General features: G+C 41.0%; 1 protein-coding gene across 1 annotated transcript in view; it reads left to right on the top strand.

The window, feature by feature from the left end:
• The window catches only part of Plekhg1 (pleckstrin homology and RhoGEF domain containing G1), a 210,956-nt gene extending 186,310 nt beyond the window's left edge, over positions 1-24,646 (top strand). The window contains exons 12-17 of the mRNA XM_071612913.1: positions 4,065-4,098; positions 6,449-6,544; positions 8,223-8,261; positions 9,812-9,834; positions 13,798-15,439; positions 21,015-24,646. Of these exons, the coding sequence (XP_071469014.1) occupies positions 4,065-4,098; positions 6,449-6,544; positions 8,223-8,261; positions 9,812-9,834; positions 13,798-15,439; positions 21,015-22,075 (2,895 nt within the window). The 3' untranslated portion in view covers positions 22,076-24,646. The remainder of the gene's footprint in view (positions 1-4,064; positions 4,099-6,448; positions 6,545-8,222; positions 8,262-9,811; positions 9,835-13,797; positions 15,440-21,014) is intronic.
• The last annotated feature ends 948 nt before the right edge of the window (positions 24,647-25,594 follow it).

Genomic DNA, 25,594 nt, shown 5'->3' with positions numbered 1-25,594 from the left:
CACCATGGAGTCTGCGTGGTGAGATGAGGAGCAGTGGCTGTGGTGGCCACAGAGGGAGAGAGGTGAGACAGCTTGTGAGGCAGAGGAACGGGCGTTGGCCCACTGAGATTCAGTGTCAGTCGTGACCTGCACCCAGAGCATGGCGCTGGAGTCCCCAGCAAGCTGGGAGGCGGGGAGAACTGGTTCGATGGGGGTCGAGGAGCAGGGGAGGCAGGACCCTTGCAGGTAGAAATTCAGGTTCTGGGAGCTGAGGGTTAGGAGAGACAGAAATGGAAGCCGTAAGATTTGACAGGATGGTTCACAAAAGTGTGTAGAGGAAAGAAGGCCCCTTGGGAATCCCAGTGAGTGGTCTAAAAGGGGAGGCGGATCTGAAGCACAGAAAAAGAAAAAGGGGCCGTAAGAGAAGCAGGGAAGGGCATTGTGCCAGCAAAGGAAGGTGAATCTCACAGACAGGGAACAGAGAACAGTCTTGCAAAGGTCAAACAATTCAAATGGAAAGACAGATTTTTAGGGTTGGCAGCTAAGAAGAAAAGGGTCTGAGTGGGTCAAAGAGCAAGGGCGAAATGAGGAACAGACCAGGTGTCACTTCTTCATTTCACAAAGTTCAGAAAAGGAAAAAGCTGGTAGGCTGGGGAAAAACCAAAGCCAAGTAAGATGCAATGGCACAGGAGGCTAAGGCAGGAGGACCACAAGTTTGAGGCCAGCCTCACCAGGTAGGAAGACCTTGTCTGAAAACAAAAAGGGCTGGGATGTAGCTCAGTGGTAGAATGCACCTGGGTTCAACCCCCAGTACCCCCCACACACACACATACACACACATACACACAAAGATATCATGTGGGTAAGAGGGCTGCAGGGGGTAGGAAGGGAAACAGGAGATAGTCAGGCCAGGAGAAGGATGTTTGTTGGAGTGAGACCTGGGAAGGTGGGAACAATAGGCCCATCAGCGCAGCAATAGGAGCTAGTCTTGGGAAGGGTTGGAAACATCTTTCCTGAACTTCTAGAGATAAAGTAGCCAAGGGACTATGGTGCAGGGGTGAGTGTCATTACCGGTGAGCCAGGTAGATGCTGGAATGGTCCACAGTGGGAGGGAGGAGGGGCAGAGAGTGGGACCATAATCATGGGAGTGGACCTGGGTGGGAGATCAGGAGGACTGAGCTCTGAGAAGAGAGTCTGTTTTGCCCTCTGTGTATTTTGAAAAGCTTTTGAAGTTAGTCCTCAGGAGCCGCCAGCCCCAATTACTCAGGAAATGAACATGCAAAGGTGTGTACGTGGACTCAAGTGGGAGTTTCATTTCATCTGGGGATTATGAGATGCAGGGGAGCTCGGGCAGAGAGGTGACTGCATTCGCTTCACGGCTGGTCCTGGGGTTGCTGGCCTGGTGCCCTGGAGGCCCTCTGAGTAATGGCAGCATGTGTCCCATGCCCCACCTGTTGATTACAAGTCTCCTGGGAAAATCCAAGTTGCTTAAGAAGATTCTGAAAGGCAATTATAGACCATTACAAAACCAGACTAGCCTGCATACCTGTCCCCTTTCTCCTACACCTGTGTGTGTGTGTGTGCGTGTGTGTGCTCTTGGCCCTTTGCCTGTATGTGTGAACAGTTGACATAGCCATAGTAGAATTGTATTTTTCACCTAAGTTGTTGATCCTTTTAGAATCTAAATTTTTTCAAGTTACAACTCATTGATCACATATACACTGTGCTGTACTGTATCTTCTTTCACCCTCAGCAAAACACCTTATGAAATAAGTCTAATTCAAGAGCATTAAAAACAGAGGTTCAGAGACATTAAGTTGTGCAAGTTTTACCACTAGTACATGACTAAACTCAGACTCAAACCAAGGTCTGTCTGCCTGCAAGGAACTTCTTAACCATATTGTTCCCACGGGTGATAAAAATACACTTATTTCATATACTTAATCCACTGTAATGTTATAATATAAATAAAAGGATTACGTTGAACTTTTTGATGAAAGCTACATCTTTCATCAAGACTATTTCTTAGATTGTTTTCTTAAAGCTTTCAAAATGTATTTCTACAAAATAAAATAAATGTATAATGGGGCATTTTAGGTAAAAATGTATCACTGATCTAAGTGTCAACACAGCTGTTGGAGATTCATTAGTTTAACTCCTCCCAGCCTCCACCTACTCCTTTAATTCCACGATGGTCCTTGACTGACACCTAGTGGAAACCCTGGGAATAGTACTTTTTTTGAAATTAAATGTCAAGGTTGGGGGACAGATACTTTGTTCAGGATTACAGATAACAGGGAATTCCCTGGAAGTAGCCCTATTCTCATTCATCTAGATGTTATATAGACTGAACTCTTATCCACATTAATTAATAATGATTAATTATTAATTTAAAAATTAATAATTTTGCATTTCATATATTAACATGGTTCTAGAAACATGCTTTCCAGAAATTGAGCTATCACTTGTATTTGAAATTTAATTCCAACTGGTAATCTCAAATTCTGAATTTAAAATAGAAATATCAACATAACAAAAATCTAAGTATTTTGTTTTCTCAAAGCTAAGGTGACTGTGTTGAGGCCTCCCTCTCTCTCTTCCCTCACTTTCTTAAACTAAATATGATTACCATTTAGCCTAAACATTTTTATAATATCAAAGATTTCAGAAAGTAGGAGTGAAATTATTTTGAGTCATTTTATCATAGTTTTATAGGTTAAGATACACTTCTCTTGAGAAATAAAAATGACACCAAAGAGGCTATAAAGGCCATCTAAACTGATTACTTTTCTTTGAATCCTTAGGCAAGTTGGCTAAGAAAATCAGCTTGCCTTTTTATAACACCCTACACATCCGTAACATATGGCAATAATAATAACAAAAAGAAACCTCCAAAGCATTAGCCCTCAGAAGGTGGGTTGGAGAGGGAGGGCTAAGTAGAGCAGCAGGTCACTGGACACGGCCCCCAAGGAGGGCAGCAGCAGCAGCAGGCAGGTGAGTGCCTGTGCCCGATGTTAATGCAGCTCCACCTAGTGGGTCCCACTGCAGTCCCTTCTGACAGTGGAGGAAGCTCAGCCAGAGACAACAGCACCCACCACCTGGCTGTGTGCCTGAGCTGGGATCACAGTGACCCTCAGCACCTTGACTCCACACTGTACCTTTTTCCCCCTGCCTGGGGCACCCAGAAGAGATGGGAGGTGAAGGAGGCCATGGAGACAGGGCAAGAAACCTGATGGTCACCATGCAGCCTTTGGGAGGAGAGATGCAGTGAGAGCAAACTCCAGCAGCCATATTCCAATCAACTAAAAATGGACAGCCCCCCACCCACCAACAACAGGGCTTCCACATCTGCAGATCCAACCAAATGCAAATAAAAAATGTTAGGAAAAAAATTACGGCTACACTGAACATTTAGACTTTTTTTCCTTTTCATTATTCCCAATGAATAATTATATAACTATTTCCATAGCACTTATATTGGATTAGGGATTATAAGTAATCTAGAAGGGGTTTAAAGTATACGGGAGGATGTGTGGGGGGGTTATATGCAAATACTTGCCATTTCATATAAGGGACTTGAGTATCCATCAGTTTTTGTACCTTTGGGGCATGCTGGGAATGGGACACTGAGGGAGACTGTGATTCTAGGGACCACCCAGTGGCATGAGGAGGGCTGGTGTTATATAGATGCCAGGCTCTGGGCCTTGGGCTTTTGATTCGGTAGACCACTATGGGTCACAGGAGTATACATTTCTTTATCAGCTACCCAATGAATGATTCCTGATGATCAACCGGGCTTAAAACCAACTCTTCCTTTCTCCATCTATTTTTGCAGATTGGCGGGGGGCTGGGGGGTCAGCCCTAGCTCTGGAGTCTCAGTTGGGCAGCATCTACGGTGCCCATGAGGGCATTTATCTCATTGAATTCCCTGAGCTCCTGATCTGTGTTTTAATGTCTGCAAGAAACAGTCATTTAAAGCTTTTTCTAATTTCTTTATTCAGGTGGGATAAGAACTGTATTAGAATTAGTAGATTAAAGAAAAATAATAATAATACTTGTAATTACAGCTACACTTTCTCTTTCAGGCCAAGCAAGCAATACTTGAAATGGATGCCATTCGTAAGTTTTATGTCCTTAACATAAATTGAAATATTCCTTACTTGTAATCATCACATTTTCTCTCTTATGAAGAGTTTATAAAGTGTCATTTGTAAGAAAACAGCATCTCTTTGCTCCCTACCCCACCCCCCGGCCTACTGAGTTTGGACTTGGCAGTATGATTGGGGAGGCCAGTCCATTGGAACAGATGACCTCCCTTGAGTTAATGTTACCTGCATCTCTGAAGATGTGCGTGTGGCCTTTGAGGTCCTCTGAACCTGGGCTCCTGGAAGCACTGCCTCTAATTTGAGGAACACCAGTTTATGGCTTTATACCCGGAGTGCTGGCCTTCAAGGTGCCATATTCAGTCACTGGATATGCTGCGTGTCTTTAGGATTAGACCAGAGTTTCTTAATCTAGAGTCTGTGTGCTGCCTCGCAGGGGCAGAAAGACATGAACTCAATGAAAATTCCTTTTCTGGATCTAAATCTTTCACCAGATGCTTAAAGGAACAATGTCTGTAAACATTTTTAAGAATACTGCACTGGAGTCCTTGGCCCATTTATTGATTGGGTTATTTGTGTTTTTGATGCTTAGCTTTTTGAGTTCTTTATATACCCTAGAGATTAGTGCTCTATCTGATGTGTGAGGGGTAAAGATTTGCTCCCAAGATGTAGGCTCTCTATTCACTTCACAGATTGTTTCTTTTGCTGAGAAAAAACTTTATAGTTTGAATCCATCCCATTTATTGATTCTTGATTTTAATTCTTGCACCAAAGGAGTCTTATTAAGGAAGTTGGGGCCTAATCCCACGTGATGGAGATTAGGGCCTACTTTTTCTTCTGTTAGGCACACAGGGTCTCTGGTTTTATTCCTAGGTCCTTGATCCATTTTGAGTTGAGTTTTATGCATGGTGAGAGATAGGGATTTAATTTCATTTTGTTGCATATGGATTTCCAGTTTTTCCCAGCACCATTTGTTAAAGAGGCTATCTTTTCTCCAATGCATGTTTTTGGTGCCTTTGTTTAATATAATTGTAATTTTATGGGTTAGTCTCTGTGTCCTCTATTCTGTACCATTGGTCTACCAGTCTGTTTTGGTGCCAATACAATGCTATTTTGTCGGTTTTTTTTTTTTTTACTATTGCTCTGTAGTATAGTTTAAGGTCTAGTACAGTGATGCCACCTGCTTCCATCATTGCTAGCAATTAGAGAAATGCAAATCAAAACTACTCTCAGATTTCATTTCACTCCAGTCAGAATGGCAGCTATTATGAATACAAACAACAAAAAGTGTTAGCGAGGATGTGGGGGAAAAGGTACATTCATACACTCTGGTGGGACTGCAAATTGATGCAGCCAATATGGAAAGCAGTATGGAGATTCCTTGGAAAATTGGGGATGGAACCTCCATTTGACCCAGCTATCCTTCTCCTTGGTCTATACCCAAAGGACTTAAAAGCAGCCTACTACAGGGACATAGCCACATCAATGTATATAGCAGCACAATTCACAATAGCCAAACTGGGAACCAACCTAGATGCCCTTCAGTAGATGAATGGTCAAAAAAATGTGTCATTTATAGACAATAGAATATTACTCAGCAATAAAAGAGAATAAAATCATGGCATTTGCATGTAAACGGATGGAGTTGGAAGAGATAATGCTAAGTGAAGTTAGCCAATCCCAAAAAACCAAATGCCAAATGTATTCTCTGATATAAGGAGGCTGATTCATAGTGGGGTAGGGAGGGGGAGCATGGGAAGAATAGATGAACTCTGATAGGGCAGAGGGGTGGGAGGGGAAGGGAGGGGACCTGGGGTTAGAAATGATGGTGGAATGTGATGGACATTATTATCCTAAGTACATGTGTGAAGCACAAATGGGTGTAAATATACTTTGTATACAACCAGAGATATGAAAAATTGTGTTCTATATGTGTAATATGAATTGTAATGCATTCTGCTGTCATATATACATTTAAAAAAAAAAAGAAACCCTCTAGAGAGGGAAGCAACTTGCTCACAGTTTTGCATATTGTTGTCAAATTTTAAAAAGAAAAAAAGAATACTGCACTGGGGACAACTGCCACAGGGCATAAAGGGAAGAGTGGCAAAGCTGGTGATTGACAGCTCCTTCTGCTAAGGAGTAAAAATGGAAGGCAGAGGAAGACGGAGGAGGGGGAGAGAACAGGAGGGCAGTCAGTGCATCTTGGAATCCTGCATGTAAGAAAAAACCTGAGATGCAGTGAATGCCAGTTACGGGGGTAGGATATGTCAGGTGGAAAAGAAAATCCATAAATTATTCAAACAAGATGTGACTATTTTCCAAGGAGCCCAGAGCACTCACTCTGCCTGTTGTTATCTTTACAGATCATCCAGGCTTCTGTTACAGCCCTGAGGGAGAGACAAAAGCATCCTGTGGCTCTAGAGAAGGTTCTACACCCTATCGGCTCAGAAGAAAATCTGGTAAATAGGATGTTTTGTAATCCCAGCGACTTGGGAGGCTGAGACAGGAGGATTGCAAGTTTGAGGCCAGCCTCAGCAACTTAGCAAGATCCTGTCTCAAAATAAGAAATGAAAAGGACTGAGGATGCAGCTCAGGGATAAGGCAGCTCTGGGTTCAATCCCCAATACCACCAAGAAGAATAAAAAAGGATGTTATGATCAAAACATGATATTAACAGGGCACTGGCAGTTCCTTGCCGGTGACAGGCCTTTTGAGCTCACTGCTTGTTTGATTGCACCTGAGCCTGCCTTAAAACAAGCCTCTGCAGCCTTTATTTTAAACTCTTTTATCCTTAATGCTCTCTTTTCCTGTGAATAGAAGACATATCAACTAATCTTGCTTTGTAGAGCATCTTACCATGGGTCTGTAGTTACTTAAACCCTGTTTGCTGTTGCTAATGAAAACTGTTATCTTGTGAACGACACCTCAAAAGATTATTCCAGCCTAAAATATAAGTACATATTTGCTACATCGGACTGCATGCAATCAGTGTTTGCTTAGCCCAAGGATCTTGGTTTTTTGTTTTTTTAATCAGTGTTTATTGAGTACCTACTGAATGCCTTGCTGGAGACATGGAATGCAAGGAAAAATAATGCATGTGATTCCTGTTTGCAAGGAGCTCCCTGTGGGAGTGAGTGACAAAATATTGGGAATAAACACCAATCAGTCTGATGGCATTGTGACACAGGAGGGATGGAAGGAAGAGTGGAGGGATAAAGGAGAGAGATTAACTTTCTAAGAAGAGGAGAAAAGGTGTCCCAGAGAGGAGGGGAGTTCCCCTGATGGAATCTGGAGAAGGCAGACTGGACCAGAATAGTATGTGCTGAGGCCCTGAGACTTGCACCGACATTCCTGAGGACAGACAGTGGCTGCTGGTCATTCAGCCTGACTGGACAGTGGGGTGGAGCAGGGGAAGGTGGAAGGAGACCAGGCTCAAGATGTACAGTTGGGACCTGAAGGTGTTGCCCTAGGGTTTGAATTTTGTAGCCACAGAAGGATTTTAAGCAATGAGCAGAATATTTGCCTTCTAGAGACAGAACTCTGGCTCCACGTGGAGAGTGAAGTGGGCAGGAGGGAGACTGTCATGCTAGTTTGAGGGAAAGATGAGGACTTGGATTCGAGAGTGGTAACTGGGGTGACACTTTCTCAGGAGCCCCCAGACTGTGATGGATAAAACCAGGAGGAATGTAGAGTAAAGTCCTGGTCACTAACTTGGGAGGGCAAGGCCCATGATAGCCCAGAGGAAATCCGGATGCAGGAGCAGATTTGGAAGGATGGTAAGCTGAGATTGAGACGGTGAGTCTGCTGTGATGGAAACTTGGGACAGACGTCTGGCGCAGAATATAAAATTGAAAGTTACCAGCTCACGGGGTAGTTGAAGCTGAGAAAGTCTCTAGTAGTTGGTAGGTTTGGTGACGTAGCATTTTGATGCTAGTCCTATGATGATAGGACTCCCGATTCCTTAACATTTTGACAGTGAATTTCTTGCTCCTGAGTAACTCTGAGCAAAGGGAATTTAGGTAAATTTGATAGAAAATTACTAGAGCTCAGGTAACCTATCAATAAAGTAGTGATTTATGTATGAAGACAATTTTTGATTGGGTTTTGCAAATAATGCTGGCTTTATTTTTCTCCCAGAACCTTCCTCGAGATCACATAAAGTTTTGAAGACCAGCGGTGAGTCCCAAAAATACATTGGCATTTTCTTATTCATTCAAAGTAATACACCAAAAAGTAAAGAAAAAAAATGCAGATGAATTACAGCTGAACTGGTTTGAAGGTTGGATCACAGAAAGATTAATTTCTATAAGCAAAAATGTCCCGTTATAAAACATATAGTCAGATGACATAAATTATTTGCAGTATATCGTGACAAGCATAAAAACACACAGATGTTCCTATCATGAGAAAATACCATACAACCAAAGAAAGAGACCAAGGACCCTTTTTATAAAAAGAGAAAAAAATCAATGTTAAGGGGGCAGCTTCACAGAAGAAAAACCAACTGCCAGTAAAATTTAAAAATGGTCACCGGATGTTACTAATCCAAAAAAGCATCAATTTAAATGAGATAAATTTAAATTTAAATGAAACTATGACCTTGGCCAAAAGATATAGAAAAATAGGTGCTCTGAAACTACTGTGGAAGGGGATAAATTTTTGCAATCCTTTCAGAGCAGAATTTGTCAATACCCATGTAAATTTAAAATGGAAATTTGCCCTTGACCCCATCATTTTACCTTTAGGCCCGTGTAGAAGTACTCACCCACATACAGACGTAACGACATATATTCACGTTCTTGGCAGCACTTGTAATGGAGCACCACGTAAGATTCCCATCTAATGAAGTGGTTTAAACAAATTGTGGTATACTGTGCATCTGATGGGATATTCTATTCCACAGCTGTTAAAAAGAATGAAGTAGATTTCTGTCTACCAACAAGAGGGTCCATATCTATTTAGCAGAAAATGGAATGTTACATAGTGCATCCTTACCTGTAAAAGCAACAGTTGCGCATCATGGCGGGATAAGGGCAGTGGTTTGGGGACCTCTGAGGGAAGTTTTATGGGAAGAGAAGTGTTTTTCTTCTGTAATTAATCAACTCTTACAGGTGAGGCATTCTGTAGTGGTGTCTAGAGAACTGAGTAGGCACACCTCCCCCCAATTCCATTTGCAACACTACTTAGCACAGGGCCAAGAAGACCCTGTTGATAAAGGCTGTATCTTTTGGTTAAAACCAATAAAATGCCTCAAACTTGACCTATACATTCTCCTATCTTTATGTGATTTTCTTTCTTTCTTTCTTTTTTCTAAACGGTACTAAGGATTGAACCCAGAGGTACTTCACCACTGAGGTACAATCCAGCCCCTCTATGTGACTGTCATGGTTTGGGGCATAGGAGTTTTTTTTCCCCAAGAAGTATACATATTTTCGTTTGTAAGCTTTTGAAGCTTTTCAACCTAAAGTGGTGTGTTCCTCTCAAGGATTCTGGGAGACACCTGAGACTCAGATAACCTAAGGTGGTTTCCCTACTATAGTAGAGGATGTGTTACTGGATATATAATGGAAAGGCATTTTTCAAAATTAAGCCCCAAGCCCCAGAAGTGTTTTGGGCTTCAATTACAAGCACTAAGCTTAGAAGTCCTATAAAATATTAGTGCTTAGCTAATATAAGAGATATATTTTTAATTTTCAAACTTGAAAAAAAAATTCTTTGTTTTTCAGAAACAGTACAAGACATCCGAAAGGTAAGCTCTACCATTTCTTCTTCTTATGACAGAGTTCAAGCCAAGTCCTATGGAAATTAAGCATTTACCCTTTATTTTAGTGGCCCCTCTTGATAGTGTATCTCATCCCCAGCCTACATTTCAAGCATAAACCAGTACTTGACATTTTGACAATTTTACATTTTATATTTATTTTACATTTCTAATTATTTACATGTAATTTAATTTATCGACTTCTTCCCTCCCTCTTCTTAGAACTAAGGCAACTCTTTGTTTCTGCCTCTGCCCCCCATCCCCCTCGGGAGCTGTAAGCTCACCTTAGGAAGTAAAAACACCTGCACAGCACTGGCCTGGGCCATCTCACATTGTCATGTGTCTCTGCTCATGTAAAGCTAGGCCCTCGCCTCCTGATACACCTCCCTGCTCAGAGGGAGGCTTCTATCAATCACAGGGCAAGGGGCTCGCTTCTTCTAAGAATATGGTCCTGAGCTGGGCAGGTGGTCATAGGCTTGGAGTTCCAGCTATTCAGGAGGCTGAGGCAGCAGGATGGCTTGAGTCCAAGAGTTCAGGGTCAGCCTGGGCAACACAGCAAGACCCTGTCTCAAGCAAAAAAAAAAAAAAAAGCTTAAAGTATTGTCCTTCTACTACCCTAGGAGGTGTGATGGTATGTCACATACGGAACACTGCTGTATTAAGTTATGTTTTTTTATTCCTCTGATATAAGGTTAGGAGGAGGATTAGAAGGCAGTCTGGGCTGTGGGTGTGGCTCAGTGGTAGAGCATTTGGCTAGTATCCCTGAGGCTCCATCCCCAGCTCTGAAATAAAATAATAACAGTATGTTCTGTTGGAAAATACGTATCCAAATATGTTACCTGTATCCTGACCTGAGTGATTGTAATGATGTGGCAACTAATCAATTGGCTTAATTAACAATTTTTAATTAACCAATTATGGTTTATCTTGTGATGAATTTCTCCCCCACAATCCAGGTTACACCAGGGCCCAAATGACCATGTGAATAAAGGCTTATCTTTTAGTTAAAACCAATACAATGTCTAACAACCAAAATAACCTTATATTTAAGTGATTTTTATGTCTTAGGGCATGTGTATATTTTTCAGGTCATACAAATTCTTGTTCAGAAGCTTTTTAAACTTATTGATATGAATTGATTTATTCTCCTGAAATATGGCATGAAAAAAAATTTTTTAAGCAGGGATTGAACCCAGGGGCACTCTACCACTGAACCACATCCCTCACAGTTTTATTTTTTTATTTTGAGACAGGGTCTCACTAAGTTGCTTAGGGCCTCACTAAGTTGCTGAAGTTGTCTTTGAACTTGCGATCCTCCTGCTTCAGCCTACATAGTTAATGGGATTACAGGCATGTACCACCATGCCCAGCAAAATTTTGATCTTCTAATCTTTGTTTTCATAAGAGTCATTGCAGAAGTTACCCTGCTCCTTAAAGCAGCTAAAGTAAGATCATGGAGCCAAGTCCCTCTCCATTCTAATTCTAGAGATCAATCTAAGAGCCTCTTGGAAACTTCTTATGACAGAGTTCAAGCCAAGTCCGATGGGAACTAACTGAATCTCATAAAATCAGAAGACAAGAAAGAGAGAAAACACCAGGGTGCTTTCTCAGTAGCAAAATTCCATCTCCTAACAATAATGGCCTGAATGTCCATCAAACACGAGAGCAGATTTAGCCATGATCAAACAGCTTATAATAGGAAATTCCCCTTAATAATAATATTTCTACCAGAATATATAGGTATATTCTGAGGCTCTGTGCATGAGTGTACCTAGAGTGGTTAAGTCCATACATTGGCTGTGGTTGAGATGTGTATTGTAATCCATTTCTGCCATCTATAAACTGCATGACTACAGTCCAGTCCAGTAACTTTCTCAGAACTTAAGTGCCCTAATTTACAAAACTGTTATAAAGATTTAATATGACAATATGTTTTTAAAAGCACTTAATGCATTATTTGGCACAAAGCAAGTATTCAATAAATGATAGCTATTATCAAGTTATTAAATACCATAATGCTGAGAATATAGAAAAGCACACACACACAAAAAAAATGTTCTCTTTGGACCTCATTTAAATTGAGGTATTTAAATTACATGCTTATTTAAATTATATTTAAATATATTGATGAGTTCTTTTTTAATACCTTTATTTTATTTATTTATTTTTTAATGTGATACTGAGGATGGAACCCAGGGCCTCACACATGCTAGGCAAGTGCTCTACCACTGAGCCATAGCCCTAACCCCTATTGATGAGTTCCTAATCGAAGTTTAGCTCTCTGTCAGTTCTTCTAATGATTTATTGGATGTCAATTTTTATCTTACAAGTATGGCTACCTTCAAGGGTAATTAGTGTAAAAATATATTCCAATACTTATATTCTGGATTTCCTAGTTTTCCAAAATATCTGCAAGTTTCCTGGGATGAAAGATCATAAGAAGGATTACTTTTGGTATTTTGAGAAAAAAAACACAAAATTGTTTCTTTACACTATCAAAATGTTTTCTCATAATTTAGCAAATATTAACTCATTTAATTTATGGAAAGTAAATTACTAGGTACCTCTATTTTATAAATATTATCCAGGTGCAGTCTAAGGGGAAGGAAGAAACACTAAAACATGGGGGAATGGATACATAAAAACAATAAATTTATTGCATACAAATATTATATATGTTTATATGTGTGAAAAAAATAAAGGATTAACTATTTTAAGTTTTGAAGTTGTGCTAGAAGAAAAACATTTAGGATGAAATTTTATTTTTGTCCTCTGTACTCTTCCTTTTCTGGTAGACAGACTAACATGTCATGAAAGCTCTTGCTAATTCAACTTCCATTAGGTTACTGTAGTGCTTCCATCAGAAAGTGTGTCCCTGGTATGCATCAGTCTGAAAAGGTCTTAACCCTTTCAACTCTTTGAAACTGACCCTTCTACCTGCAAGATAGCCTCAGAGGCTAATCCACTACTGCCTGCAGAATTGAGCATCCCAGAATTAGCTGGCCATAGTACAGGTTCTCTAAACACCAAGAATTAGGGACAAGTTGAGCTCCATCAAGAAAGCTCCCAAGTTATAGAACACTCCATTGTTTTCTTTTCTTAGATATCATTAATGTCATTCATATTTTACTTCTGAGTAACATTTAATTAATATATTTGAACAAAATATATTCAAAATAAATATATTTTGAATAAATATATTTTGAAACAAAATTAAAAATATCATTAACTTAACAGTGGATGAAATTATATTCCTAGAACAAATTCTCTTTACATAGAATCTATAAACCAAGATGGTACTGGTCAGGTTTGTGGTGGTCAAGAAACCCTTGGAGTGGGTCATCAGGTCACCAACACGGGCTTCTGGTATACCAGAAACCATGATCCAATTCCTTATAGTCAAGAGCTGGAATTAGCCTTCCTGAGAAACTCTCAGACATCCTTGCCCTTGACACCTCTGTATATCCATTATATAGTGAATTTTTGCCATGTGCATAATGGACTTATTTAGTATCTAAGAGTCTTCTCCTGGTTTAGGGCAGGCTTTGGAGTCGAACCAGGTTTGAGTCCTAGCCTTTGCTACTGACTCAGTAGAACAAGTTACAGAATCTCTAGGACCCTAGGATTTCCTTTTGATATTGGAATAATCATATCTAATTCACAGAAGGATTGTGAATACTGAGTTTGGAGGATGTCTGCAAATTGCCCATAACTTGCTTTCTAAATAAATAAAACTCCTGTCTATTCTGCCCCTTTTCCAAAAATCTGAAGTGATTTTCAACTCAGTTAAAATCAGCAACACCTACCATTATTTTCTTTATTATTATTTTCATTATTTTCTTTCTGAATCTTTCAGGCTAGTAGCAGAGGCAACATGTAAGGACAGGAGAAATTCCTTAGGTGTCTTCTCCGGGGCACTGAAACCCATTGATGTGTCTCTGTCCTCCTCAGGTGTCTAGAGAGGAAGACTCTCCCCAACGGACTTCTGCAGGGCCTTCTCCTGCCCAGAGGAACAGCCAACCAGGCAGTTCTGCTGTGAGCAGCGTGCTTCGTGGGGGTGGCACCATCAGAAACATCTGGACCGATCACCAGATCCGGCAGGCCTTGTTTCCCAGCCGCCGGTCCCCCCAGGAGCACGAGGATGATGAAGATGATTACCAGATGTTCGTGCCATCCTTTTCTTCCTCGAACTTGAACTCGGCCCGACTGTGTGAAGAGAGCACTTCAAGTCGCCCTTGCAGCTGGCATATGGGACAGATGGAGTTCTCAGAGGTTTCCAGCTCTGGCCACAGGATTGTCCGGAGGGCCAGCAGTGCCGGTGAGAGCAACACGTGCCCGACTGAAATAAGAAGGAGGGACAGCAGTGGCTCTCAGTATAGTCCCCGAAGGGAACTGCAGATCGGCCCACAAAGAGAAGGGCAGGAAGGGATGACTCCCTTTGGGTCATCTGTAGAGTTGACAATTGATGATATAGACCATGTCTATGATAACATAAGTTATGAGGACTTGAAATTAATGGTTGCTAAACGGGAAGAAGCTGAATTCACTCCCTCCAAATCAGCCAAGGACTCCGTTCGTCCCAAGAGCACCCCGGAGTTAGCCTTCTCAAAGAGGCAACCTGGCCATAGTACCAGTTCCCTACACACCAAAAGAAATGGAGTGCTCACCAGTCAAGAGGCATCTCATCAAAGCACTCAGGAGCTCCAGGTGGTAGAGGAAAACATTTATGACACTATCGGGCTCCCAGACCCACCACCTCCAGATTTCAAAAGCAACAGCCTTAAGCGGCCCAAGAGGAGCACCTTTTTGGGTTTGGAAGCTGACTTTGCATGTTGTGACAGCCTGAGGCCATTTGTTTCCCAAGATAGCCTCCAGTTCAGTGAGGATGATGCACCTTACCACCAGGGGCCCCCCGACAATGACTATTTGAGTTTGCTGTACAACTCCTCCAACTGCAACTTGACTGTAGCAGATAAGGCTCTGTCTGATAAACTGTCTGAAGAGGTAGATGAAATATGGAATGACTTGGAAAATTACATCAAGAAAAATGAAGACAAAGCTAGAGACCGTCTCCTGGCAGCATTTCCTGTAAGTAAAGATGATGTCCAAGACAGGCTGCATGCAGAGAGCACCCCAGAACTGCACAGAGACCCCGGGCACTCCACATCCACTCTGTCCCTCCCTGAGAGCCAGGCTTTCCTCACACCTCTGAAAAGCAGGGCCGGCAGAGCTAGCCGGGCCAACTACCCACTTGAAGAAGACCTGATTTCTACAGAAGGCTCCTTTGTGAGTCTTAACCGACTCTCCTTGGCCAGCGAAATGCCCCCGGTGGACAGCCCCTACGACTCAGCCAACAGCAGCCTGCCCCAGACAGACCCCGAAACCCCTGATCCTGGGATGGATGTCACAGATAAGACAAAAAGCAGGGTCTTTATGATGGCGAGGCAGTACAGCCAGAAGATCAAGAAGGCAAATCAGCTTTTAAAAGTGAGAAGTCCGGAGTTGGAGCAGCCGCCATCCAGTCAGCATAAATCCACCCACAAAGACCTGGCAGCCATCCTGGAGGAGAAGAAGCAGGGTGGGCCTGCTATTGGTACGTTCACTCCACTTTTCTTCCTTCTTGAAAGTAGGTGCAAGAGCAGGCTTCGAATTCTCAGGGTCCTTAGTAGATGCACCCGTGAAAACACTTGTCACTCAAGCGTTCCTACCTCATGGACCACAAAGACACTGTAGCCTTTCCCACTTCACCTCTGCTCAGTTACACAGGATGGTGCATGATTTGGCTTCAGAGGGTTTGAGTGTCCATGCCACATTATCACTACAAGATTGCCATTTTAAAAAAAAAAAGTTTTTTCTAAGGGTACCTAAGGTATGGGAGTGGGCATGCGAACAGTTTTAACTTGTGGAGCCTAGAACTTTACCCTCTATCAGTAACATCTAAGGAGAAGGAGTAGCTTGGAAAAGCTTTCAGGTTTTGAATGCATATAGGATGTGATTGTTCTTTGCTTTGGAACCCTCCATGAAGTGCCCACTCTGGCTAACCAAGACAAAAAAGAATTCTCTTTGCACTTTTCTTAGCTGTCCACACTATAATTTAGTTGTTCTTTTGCCTATTTTGGCTACTACTCAGTTTTTGAAAATAGCTGCTCTCGTGCATTTAAACCATCTCATTGGGTATTCTCACTGATGCCTGCAAGAAGTTTAATTCTGTAGTTAGATCTGCTTTGTGGGGTGTTACTAAGCCAGGATCATACTTGTGGTGTTGGGGAGACTGAGGGCACAGGAATGAGAGGTTCATGGCTGGACTACTTTGAAGGACAGAATGTAATACTAATCTCAAAGAAAGAACTCAGGTGTGAATAAAGCACAGGATTGTCTTGAAGGAAGAGCCCAAGGCAGTGATTCTTATCTCAGGAGCTATAACCTCCAGATGCACAGAGATTTCTGGGGGTAGGCCTGGGAATCTGAATTTTAAAACAGGGTGGCCCTTCCATCTGGTGTTAAGAAATCCTGCCCTTAGATTTTCTGATAAAGGAGCACCTCCAAATGAAAAAAGTGGGATCACTTCTCCAATTAGAGACAGAAATCAGGTGGCTCAGTTTCAGCAGATTCAGCTAACCAGTTTCATGGTGACAGAGCATGTTTGGGCACACAGGGCCACTAACTGGACATGTTGGTGCCACTAACTGCCTTCTTTAGAACTGACCTATCGCCATGGAAACCAGAGGGCAGAAAGGGGATATCAAAATCCTCAGTGAAGTCACAAGTTACATAATGAGAATCCGTAGGGATTTTTTTTTTTTTTTAAGTTCGTAAGTATTTAAGAATTGTCCAAAGCTTTAATCTTCAGTAAAATTTCCTACCGTAGATAGGGAAGTGAAGGCTTGCAATTGATAGCGGAAGGATTTTACAGACTCTTTGAGTCCTTCTTCTTTTTAATAAAAATGATGAAAAGTGATTTTTGTAGGAACAGGAGAGAGATCAAATTGCAAATATTTTTCTCCTTGTGATAATGTGCTAATGGTAATTTATGTCCCTTTTCCAATGCTAGTGTCACCAAGCTGGTATATTGTTATACTTGAAGAAAGCAGCAGGTCTAGCGGCAGAAGGACACTCTTGGGGAGGCTCAGATGGCCTTAGAAATAGTTGTGTGTTGGCAATTGCAGCCACTCACTGTTTTAATGCTAAGATTCCCAGTGACAATGGATTATACCAGTGAACTATTGCTGAAACTGTAGTAATAACCTTGGCCAGGTTACTTACCATCCACAAAAATGCAAACCTCTATCTTCATTGAAGCAAGCCCTTCTGTTCTAAATGATCAGGACTTGCAGCTGCCTTGAATGTCTTCTTTTTAACTTACCTTTTAAGTATGAATTTATTTCAGATGGGTTTTTCTTTGGCTTCTTTTCACTTAGTTTGTTCTCCTGTTTGTTTGCTTCCTGCTGTCTTCTTGGGATACCCCAGGATCTTTCCTGAGCTTTGCATCCGGGTCTTGCCTTAACATGGTAGGCTACTACCGACATCCTCCCCAACAAAGAGAAGATCTCTCCCAGGGCATCGTTCACGAGTGCTGTCTTCCCCTGCTGTCTGGCAGGTGCACGTCCCTAGGGCCTGCCATCTCTCAGACCTGGTGAATTAGATCCACACCTCCTCCACCTGGGTGATGGAGATCACTTCCTGTGCCCACGAGGCGTTCCATCAGTTGACATGATGACTCCTTTTCTCTTTCTTGTTTATCTGGGCACAGGACGTCGTAATCGAATGGACCGATTCTCCAGACTTCTGCGCGTGGGCCTTGCCACTTTGCCAGGAGCTTGCTCTCGGTGTTGTGCGGAAGGAGGAGCGCCCTATTCACCTGCTGAAACTCTCCAGCATCTTTATTGAACGCTCTGCCCAGGGTCTACAGGCCCCGGGGTCAGATTTCCGCCTATAAATCACCCAACCAGGTCTAGTCGCTCCCACATTTTAGAGCCTGTCCTAGCATGCTGGCCCTCGGTTCAGTCAGACTTCCTCCTGGTAGTCTTTGAGACTAAGGAGGCCTCGGGGGTACTTTTTTTTTTTTTTTTTTTTTTGGTGATATTTCACATGATAGAAAATTCCATACAGGCTTGAGGAACTTTCCTCCTTGTAGAAACTAGGGAAGGCACAATTTTATGCTTTTGTTTAAATCTCAGGCAACGTCAGAAACATGGATTTTAATCCTACATTGGAAACACTTTTTTGAGATTTCTCTTGGCAAGGATTGCTTCAGATGTTTATCTGGAATCCTAACTTTCAAACCTTCAGAAAAGGATACAAACCAGAGGCAGCCTTCAGAGTGTTGTGTAATGTTAATGATCATCTCCTATGAAAGCAATGCCAGAAATAAGAATATGGGGAATCTGGTCCTTTCTGGCAAGGGCTGAGTTCTTGGGGCTGGACAAGCCATCTTCAGCTGTCTGTTTCCCATGCAGCTGGCTGTCGGGGTCTGTTCTAGCACAGGGACACTCTATAAACCTCTCTCTCTCTCTTTCACACTGGCGCCTTGTGTAGGTTACATACTCTCTTAGTTGGTCAAGTTGATATTAAAAAAAAAAAAGTAGAAAGCACAATGTATTGTGTACTAGTGAGATCTGAGATCTGAGATGTTTTTATTTGAAAATGATAAATGGTCAACTCTTCATTACCCAAAGATAAACTATGCCCATTCTGAGTGTTGTATAGGAAGTATTTTAATCCAAGGCCATCTTCCTGCCTCCCCTTTTCCTGCTATGACCTGGTTTCCAGGCTGTCTTTCCACTTGAGTGCATGGTCTCAGGAAAAGCCCATCCATTCCTGACCCTTTGCTTAAAATAAAAGGAGGCAGTATAAATATTATCTGGGGAGTGAAGTTGTTATTGAAACCAGTCTTTGTTGGTGCTCTATAGGGAGAAGAGCACATTGTACAATCTTGTCCTCCAAGATCAAAAAGCTCATACATTATCTAGAGGAATAAACCAACCTATAAAAACAATTAGCAATACAATACTGTGTGAAAGTCTCCAAGTGTATATATGTACACATAGAAGACTTCAAAGAGGAGAAATCATTGGATAAGGATTCATGGAAGAATAGGGCTTAGGGAAGATCTTGAGCCATAGGTAGAATTTGTTAAGCAGAGAAAAAGGAGAATATGAGAGGCAGACCTGAGAAATACTGTGGATGATGAGAAACATTCCGGACAATATATATTTTCAAATAGCTAGGCAAAAGGCACAAGCTGATTGTTCTTACAAGACTTTGTGTTTAAATTCTAATACTGAAATAATTTGAATCCTTAATGAGTTCTATTTTCTCCCCAAATTGTCATCTTCATGAAACTTGTAAAGGCTTCCTGACTCAGCAGGATCAAGTTCAGGCTGTAGCGTGCAGGAGAAAGTCTTGGGCAGCACCATCTGACTGCCCAATTTAAGCTAAATAACTCATTCAGTTTAATTTCTGAGGCTTCTGGATGCCTCTGAGCGGGTGTCATAGTTAATGAAACATCACAGGTCTCAGGATGGCTGACATAAAGTATATCGCTGACCAAGTAGACTTTCCACATGCTTTCTCTTAAGGTGTTGCTAAATATTAATTGGTTATTAAGAATTTTTACTATGCTATTTCAGGAGGAATTCCCCATGGTTTATTACTAGAAATTTCTAGACTAATATTCTCTGTCTTTCTAAGGAATTTGGAATTAAAAACCCAAAGAATCTGAAGATGGGCTCAGAGATGAGAAGTTAGACCATTTCCCTTGATTGCAGGAGCAGGGGGTGAGGGAATTGAGGACACACCATAACAGCTGATTGTGTCTGTCTTCAAAGAAGATGGATTCAAAGGAGGTGGCAGTGCTAGGGATGTGGCTTGTGGTAGAGCATGTGCCCAGGGTCTAGTCCCCAGCACTGCAGAATAAAAAAAAAAAAAAAAGGCAGAAATTAAACTGAATGAGTTATTTAGCTTAAATTGAAAAGATAATATACAATTAACAGTTTATTAAAAATATAGTTTAAAGGAGAAGAAGAAAACATAATGTCATTTGCCTGTTGTTGTGGACAGGGTAAATGTCCTCTTAAAGATTGTGTTTATGTGGTCTGAGAAACTTATAGGATGCGTGGAGTTCTTCGGTTCTAGGGTGCTTGGATTGGAGAGAAGAACAACTCTTGAAATAGACATCTCTGGGCTCCCCATCTTCAGTCATTGCTGACCCAAGAGAATGCTCTCTGTATCGTAGTTCAGCTGGTATCTTTATAAATGTCTGTCTCTGAAGTGGGGAAAAGGAGCTGCCATCCTCACAGCTTATATTTTTTGTGGAGTAACTGTCTAGTCCTATCCTTGAGCCAGCACTAGAAAGCATTAGAGTATTGCATATGTACATGCACATTTGGTTCATTCTTTTATTTTTTTGTAGTTGTAGATGGACAGAATGCCTTTATTTGTTTATTTTTATGTGATGCTGAGGATCGAATGCAGTGCCTCACATGTGCTAGGCAAGGGCTCTGCCACTGAGCTGCAGCCCCAGCAGGTGGCTCATTCTTCATGGCTTCACTACCTGGCTTCTTGGGTTGGGAAAGGAGATGGGAGTCAGTTCTCATGTTTTGGAAATACAGAGGGGAAGGCCTCCCCTAGACATCAGCTCCCCAGACAGTGGCCGTGAAGGACTGTCTGGAAACTAGAAGTGCAGGAACCGCCGCAGGAGCAGACTCCTTTAGGGGCACAGTGGGGAGAAGCCAGGGGTGACCACTGCACTGGGCATTGTGGTCATACTTCTTTGAGTGGTTGCTTATTTTTTATTAACCAGCACGTAAGTGCTGGCATTCTTGTTTTTACAATGCCTGTTTTCAACACTGACACTGTTTCCAGCTTAAAAGGAACACTAGGTATTTTCATTACGTAGAGTGGACACTTGCAGACCTGCTGTTAAAATAAAAAAATACAAAAGGAGGTCAAATTAAATGAACTTTGTGGTGGCATTTCTAGTTTTCTTAAACTGAGTTTTAGTTTGTGTTGCTTTGTGTTCAGTGATCACTGATCCTCAAACTTCGAAGTCCTACTTACTATTTAAGTTTTGTTTTAATATATTGGTTAGAACATTATGTTTTTATTCTTAATCTTTCTATGTAGGAACAATCCCAGGTATACTTATTGTTTCCATATTTGCCTTCCAGGTGCCAGGATTGCTGAGTATTCCCAACTGTATGACCAGATTGTCTTCAGGGAGACGCCCCTTAAAATTCAGAAGGATGGCTGGGCCAGCACACAGGAACCGTCCCTCCTCAGGGCTGCCTCACCTTCCCAGGGCCAACATGGTGGCGAGGATTGGCTCTTGCATTCAACTTATAGTAATGGAGAGTTAGCAGATTTCTGTCCCCGGCCAGAGCAAGACTTGAGGTCAAAGTATCCCACTTTAGATATTGGTACCAAAAGTACCCCAAGACAGTTGTCTGCAGCTTGCTCTGTGCCTTCTCTTCAAATCTCTGACCCTCTCCTGGGCTCCATGCAGAGATGCAGTGTGGTAGTAAGTCAGCCCCACAAAGAGAACTCATGTCAGGGCCATCTTTACAACTCGCTGGGTCGGAAAGGAATCAGTGCTAAATCCCAGCCTTACAACAGGTCCCAGTCTTCTTCCTCCATCTTGATAAACAAATCAATGGACTCCATCAATTATCCCAGCGAGATGGGAAAGAAACAGCTGCTGTCCTTACACCAAAATGCACGGTGTGAGAGCCACCAGGATTTGCTGCCAGGTACAGCTGATTCATGTCAGCAGGGTGCTGAAAAATGCTCTGACCTCACACTCCAAGACTCACAGAAAGTTCTGGTAGTAAATAGAAATTTACCTTTAAACGCCCACCTAGCCACACAGAACTATTTTTCCAATTTCAAAGAGACTGAAGATGAAGATGACTATGTGGAAATAAAGTCTGAAGAAGACGAGGTGGAGTTGGAGCTATTGCAGAGTCGCAGAAGGAAATCTGACTCCAAGATCGCGGATGCCGACTTCTCTGATAATGTCTGCAGCAACAACCCACCTTACTCCTTGAATAGTCCATGCACTCCAAAAGAGCCCATAAACAGCAAACTTGGGCTTTCACCGTATCTGACAGCATACAGTGATTCTGACAAACTGAATGACTACCTTTGGAGGGGGCCGTCTCCCAATCAACAAAACATTGTCCAGTCTCTAAGGGAAAAATTTCAGTGTCTTAGTTCAAGTAGCTTTGCCTAAGGCTTCTCAGTAATAGCTGCCTGAATTAACTTCCTCTTACACTCATAAATCACAGATACTGATAGGTTTTGTATGTATCAGATTAAAACAATTTTGTAATAACCAGAGGTGTAAAATATACTTTCTTTTACAGCACAACTTTTTGAGCCGGCTGACCCTACAGCCAGGATTATACTTTAGTAAGTGTCAGCATTGAATAATATCTTCTTCTCAGATGCTGATTGTCTTCACTTTCATGTAAGTCAATCTTACTTGAAATTTTTTAGGCTTTTTGGGTAACGTATTTTTTCCATATCCTGACAATAGTCCCCACACTTGAAGAAATGCAGTAACCCTCTCAAAACCTACAACACAAAGGCAGCAAGGAGACTTTTTCATATTTTGAAAGAAAGGAACTATAGCGCTGTTTAAAGAATTATGCTTGTAGCTGACATTTTGTTACAGTTGTGACAAGACCCTGGAATAACTTACGCCAGAGATCTCTAGTTAGAACATAGTCGTGATGCCTATTTTAGGATTTCCATGCTGGCATTCCTGTGTCATTTCATTTCAACTCAGAAATTGTGTGACCATTGAAAACTAAAATGTAGAAGGACCAATTCACTGTAAGTAAAAGCCTTTACCTGTATTTCTGGACAAGTCCTGATGAATGTGCTACTGATCATGTTAATGATACGATTTCTGGGATGAAATGAATGATTTCCTTCATGGCTTAAAGAAAACGAATTCACTAAAGTGTAAACTAACTTACTGTTAGAAAGATGGAAAGACTCAGGGGGAACAACTTGGTTATCCATTCATATTATAGTTGAAATAGGGACAGTTTGACCAAAAAAAAACCTATGATGTCATTGTGTGTGCCTAACTCTAATTAGGGAGAAATAAACCATAAGCTAAAAATCAGACGAAGCACATTAAAATCACCCTTCCAGAGCATTGTTCCATAGGCAACTTCTTGAGTTTTTACTCTGCCAGTGACCTGCTAGATCCTACCCCAAGGAGTCATTGCTAAAAGGAAAGGGCAAGAACTTATTTTCTAAACAGTACATAACATGTTTTCATTATTTCAAGGCATATGAAAGAACAGTCTTTGGTTACTGGGTTCTGGATAATAACATCTTTTATGCTATAATTGTGCTTTATGAAGCATTTCATTATGATATTAAATACAAATTTAACTCCTTTTGGAAGAAACAAAACACCAAAAGCATCACATTGTAAATAAAAAGCAAAAATCAAAGAAGGCTGAGATAAAGGAAGGCCGATTTATTGGTACTTTATAAAAATATTCTATTTTCTTGATTGCATGAATGCAATGAGGATATTTCCTTGCAATGCCCTTTATATTCTCAATTTCAGCATTTATACATTCTGTGGCCTTTCTTCACCCTCTGTTTCCTTTATAATTTTATTTTCTCTTTATTCTAATTAAAAGCCAGTCATTTCCATTTTAAAAGATACACTGATATGTGTGTGTGTGTGGCCTTTTCACTTGAAGGAAAGCACTAATTAAATCAGTGACATCTTCCCATAACTCTTTTCCTCTTTTTAAGTCCTGTCTCTGTTAACTTAAAACATAAAATGTAAACATCCTCATTTTATAAATAGGCACCTAGGGCATTTTTTCCACTTTAAACAACAACAAAACACCAGGTCTCTTGTTCTTCAAGCATTTCTGTCTTCTTGTAGCTCATAAAGTGAAGTCCAGGGGTGGGGTGTGGCTCTGTGGCAGGCTTCCAGCGCGCATGAGGCTCTGCGATTGATCCCCAGCCCTGCCAAAGGTGGAGGGAAAGTCCATATTAAACAGCATGATTCTGGAAACATTCCTTCTTTGATTGATTTTATTTAAACCTGATGTGAGTTTTCAAGATTAAGCAGCATCCAAAAGACAAGCACTGAAGAAAGTTCTTTCTTAGACTTCCTAGAGGTGTAGTGCATTTATATCACCTATTTTTTAAAAAAGCAAAACACAAAGTTACCTGACTCTTATCCAGGAATGCAGCCTTCCATTTTTCTGTTTTTGTCTCTCTGAACCAAATTCTCCAAGGTCCACAGTACTATTGTGCCTAAGTCTCAGAATCATTCATTGTTCACACCAGTGTCTCGTTAAACAGCTTTGATGTCACCTATACGAACACACTCTACTGCATGAAAGTGGATGTTTCACTGTACGACGTGTCTATGTGGTCCTTTGGATTCTAAGACAAATCTGTAGTTTTATAGATCACTCCCGTGGGCCAGAATGACAATTTTGTCAGCTGTATGTAAATACATAGTCATATTGGTCTGTTTCCCCAAAATTATCAATTAAGTGCTTTTGTAGTTTGTTTTGGAGGTGGGTGGGGATGTATATAACTGGGAGGAAAAAGTTATCTGTACTTAAAGGTTCTTATTAGGTTCCTGTATGGAAGGGTCAATTTTTTTTTTATAAGTTTACTTTTCACCGACTTTATTCTTTTTTTTTTTTTTGGGGGGGGGGATGCATCTAGGAAAACAGTTAAATACTGTATATAAGATAATGAAAGTTAGTAATGCCCACTATTTAATAAAGTTTGTCAAGTGTAAAGTAAATTATGGTGTGAATTACTGTGTTTATTCTGAAACATCAAGATTTCCTCAACTGTGTTTAGCTGTTACTTTGTCATGACCTATGAACCAGGAAGAAAACGATTCAGGATAACCATGATATGCTGTATTTCAGTAGCCCATGGCAAGCCATTTTTCAATATTTTTGGATTACTTTTGAAATACTGAACTTAATGTCTGTATGGTTTTTGTTTTCTTTATAGGAGACTAAATTAGGTCAATCACTAAACTGCCTTACAAAAAAGTGTAGTAAAAAGATATCCTTTTACCTTTTTCATAATTGAATTGGAAAAGCAATATAAAAGGGTTATAGCACAAATTAGAGTTTATTCCATATAACTTCACATTCTGAATATTCTTTGATATACAACATTTTTATAGGGAAGAAAGCATGCTAATAGAAATTGCTAATTATGGATATTCTAAAGCAATTCCATTTTCATACACAAACATAAAACCCTGTTCTATTTCAATGACAATATAGGTTGCCTAGCTTCCCTCACACAAGAGAAAAATAGCTTTAAAATGTTCTTTAGAGTGTTTTGGAGTGAAGAGTCTCTAAACTTCACATCGAGGAGACCTCAAACCTTTCTTATCTTGATGGTTTGCTCTCTCATGAATTCAATGGCGTTACAAAAATGATGCCTGCATAAATTCTATACATACATAAAACCATGGGAGAAAGAGGAACATCTTAAAATGTCTACTAAATTGTCTTTTCTATTAAAAAAAAAAAAGTTTACAAACCTCTATTGTGAAGAGCAAATGCTGACAGTACTTCAATATTTCAAGACCTCTGACGTCCTCCATACCATACCACTTCCTCTAACTGGACAACGGTAACCACACTTAATTCTTTCATCCAGAAAGAGGTTACAGTAAAAGGAATTGCTTAACCATTTTTGTGCTAATTTACATATATCAATATGAATT

Source organism: Marmota flaviventris, chromosome 6, assembly GCF_047511675.1.
Source record: "Marmota flaviventris isolate mMarFla1 chromosome 6, mMarFla1.hap1, whole genome shotgun sequence".
NCBI classification, from domain to species: Eukaryota; Metazoa; Chordata; class Mammalia; order Rodentia; family Sciuridae; genus Marmota; species Marmota flaviventris.
This window is presented reverse-complemented; position numbering and strand designations above follow the sequence as displayed.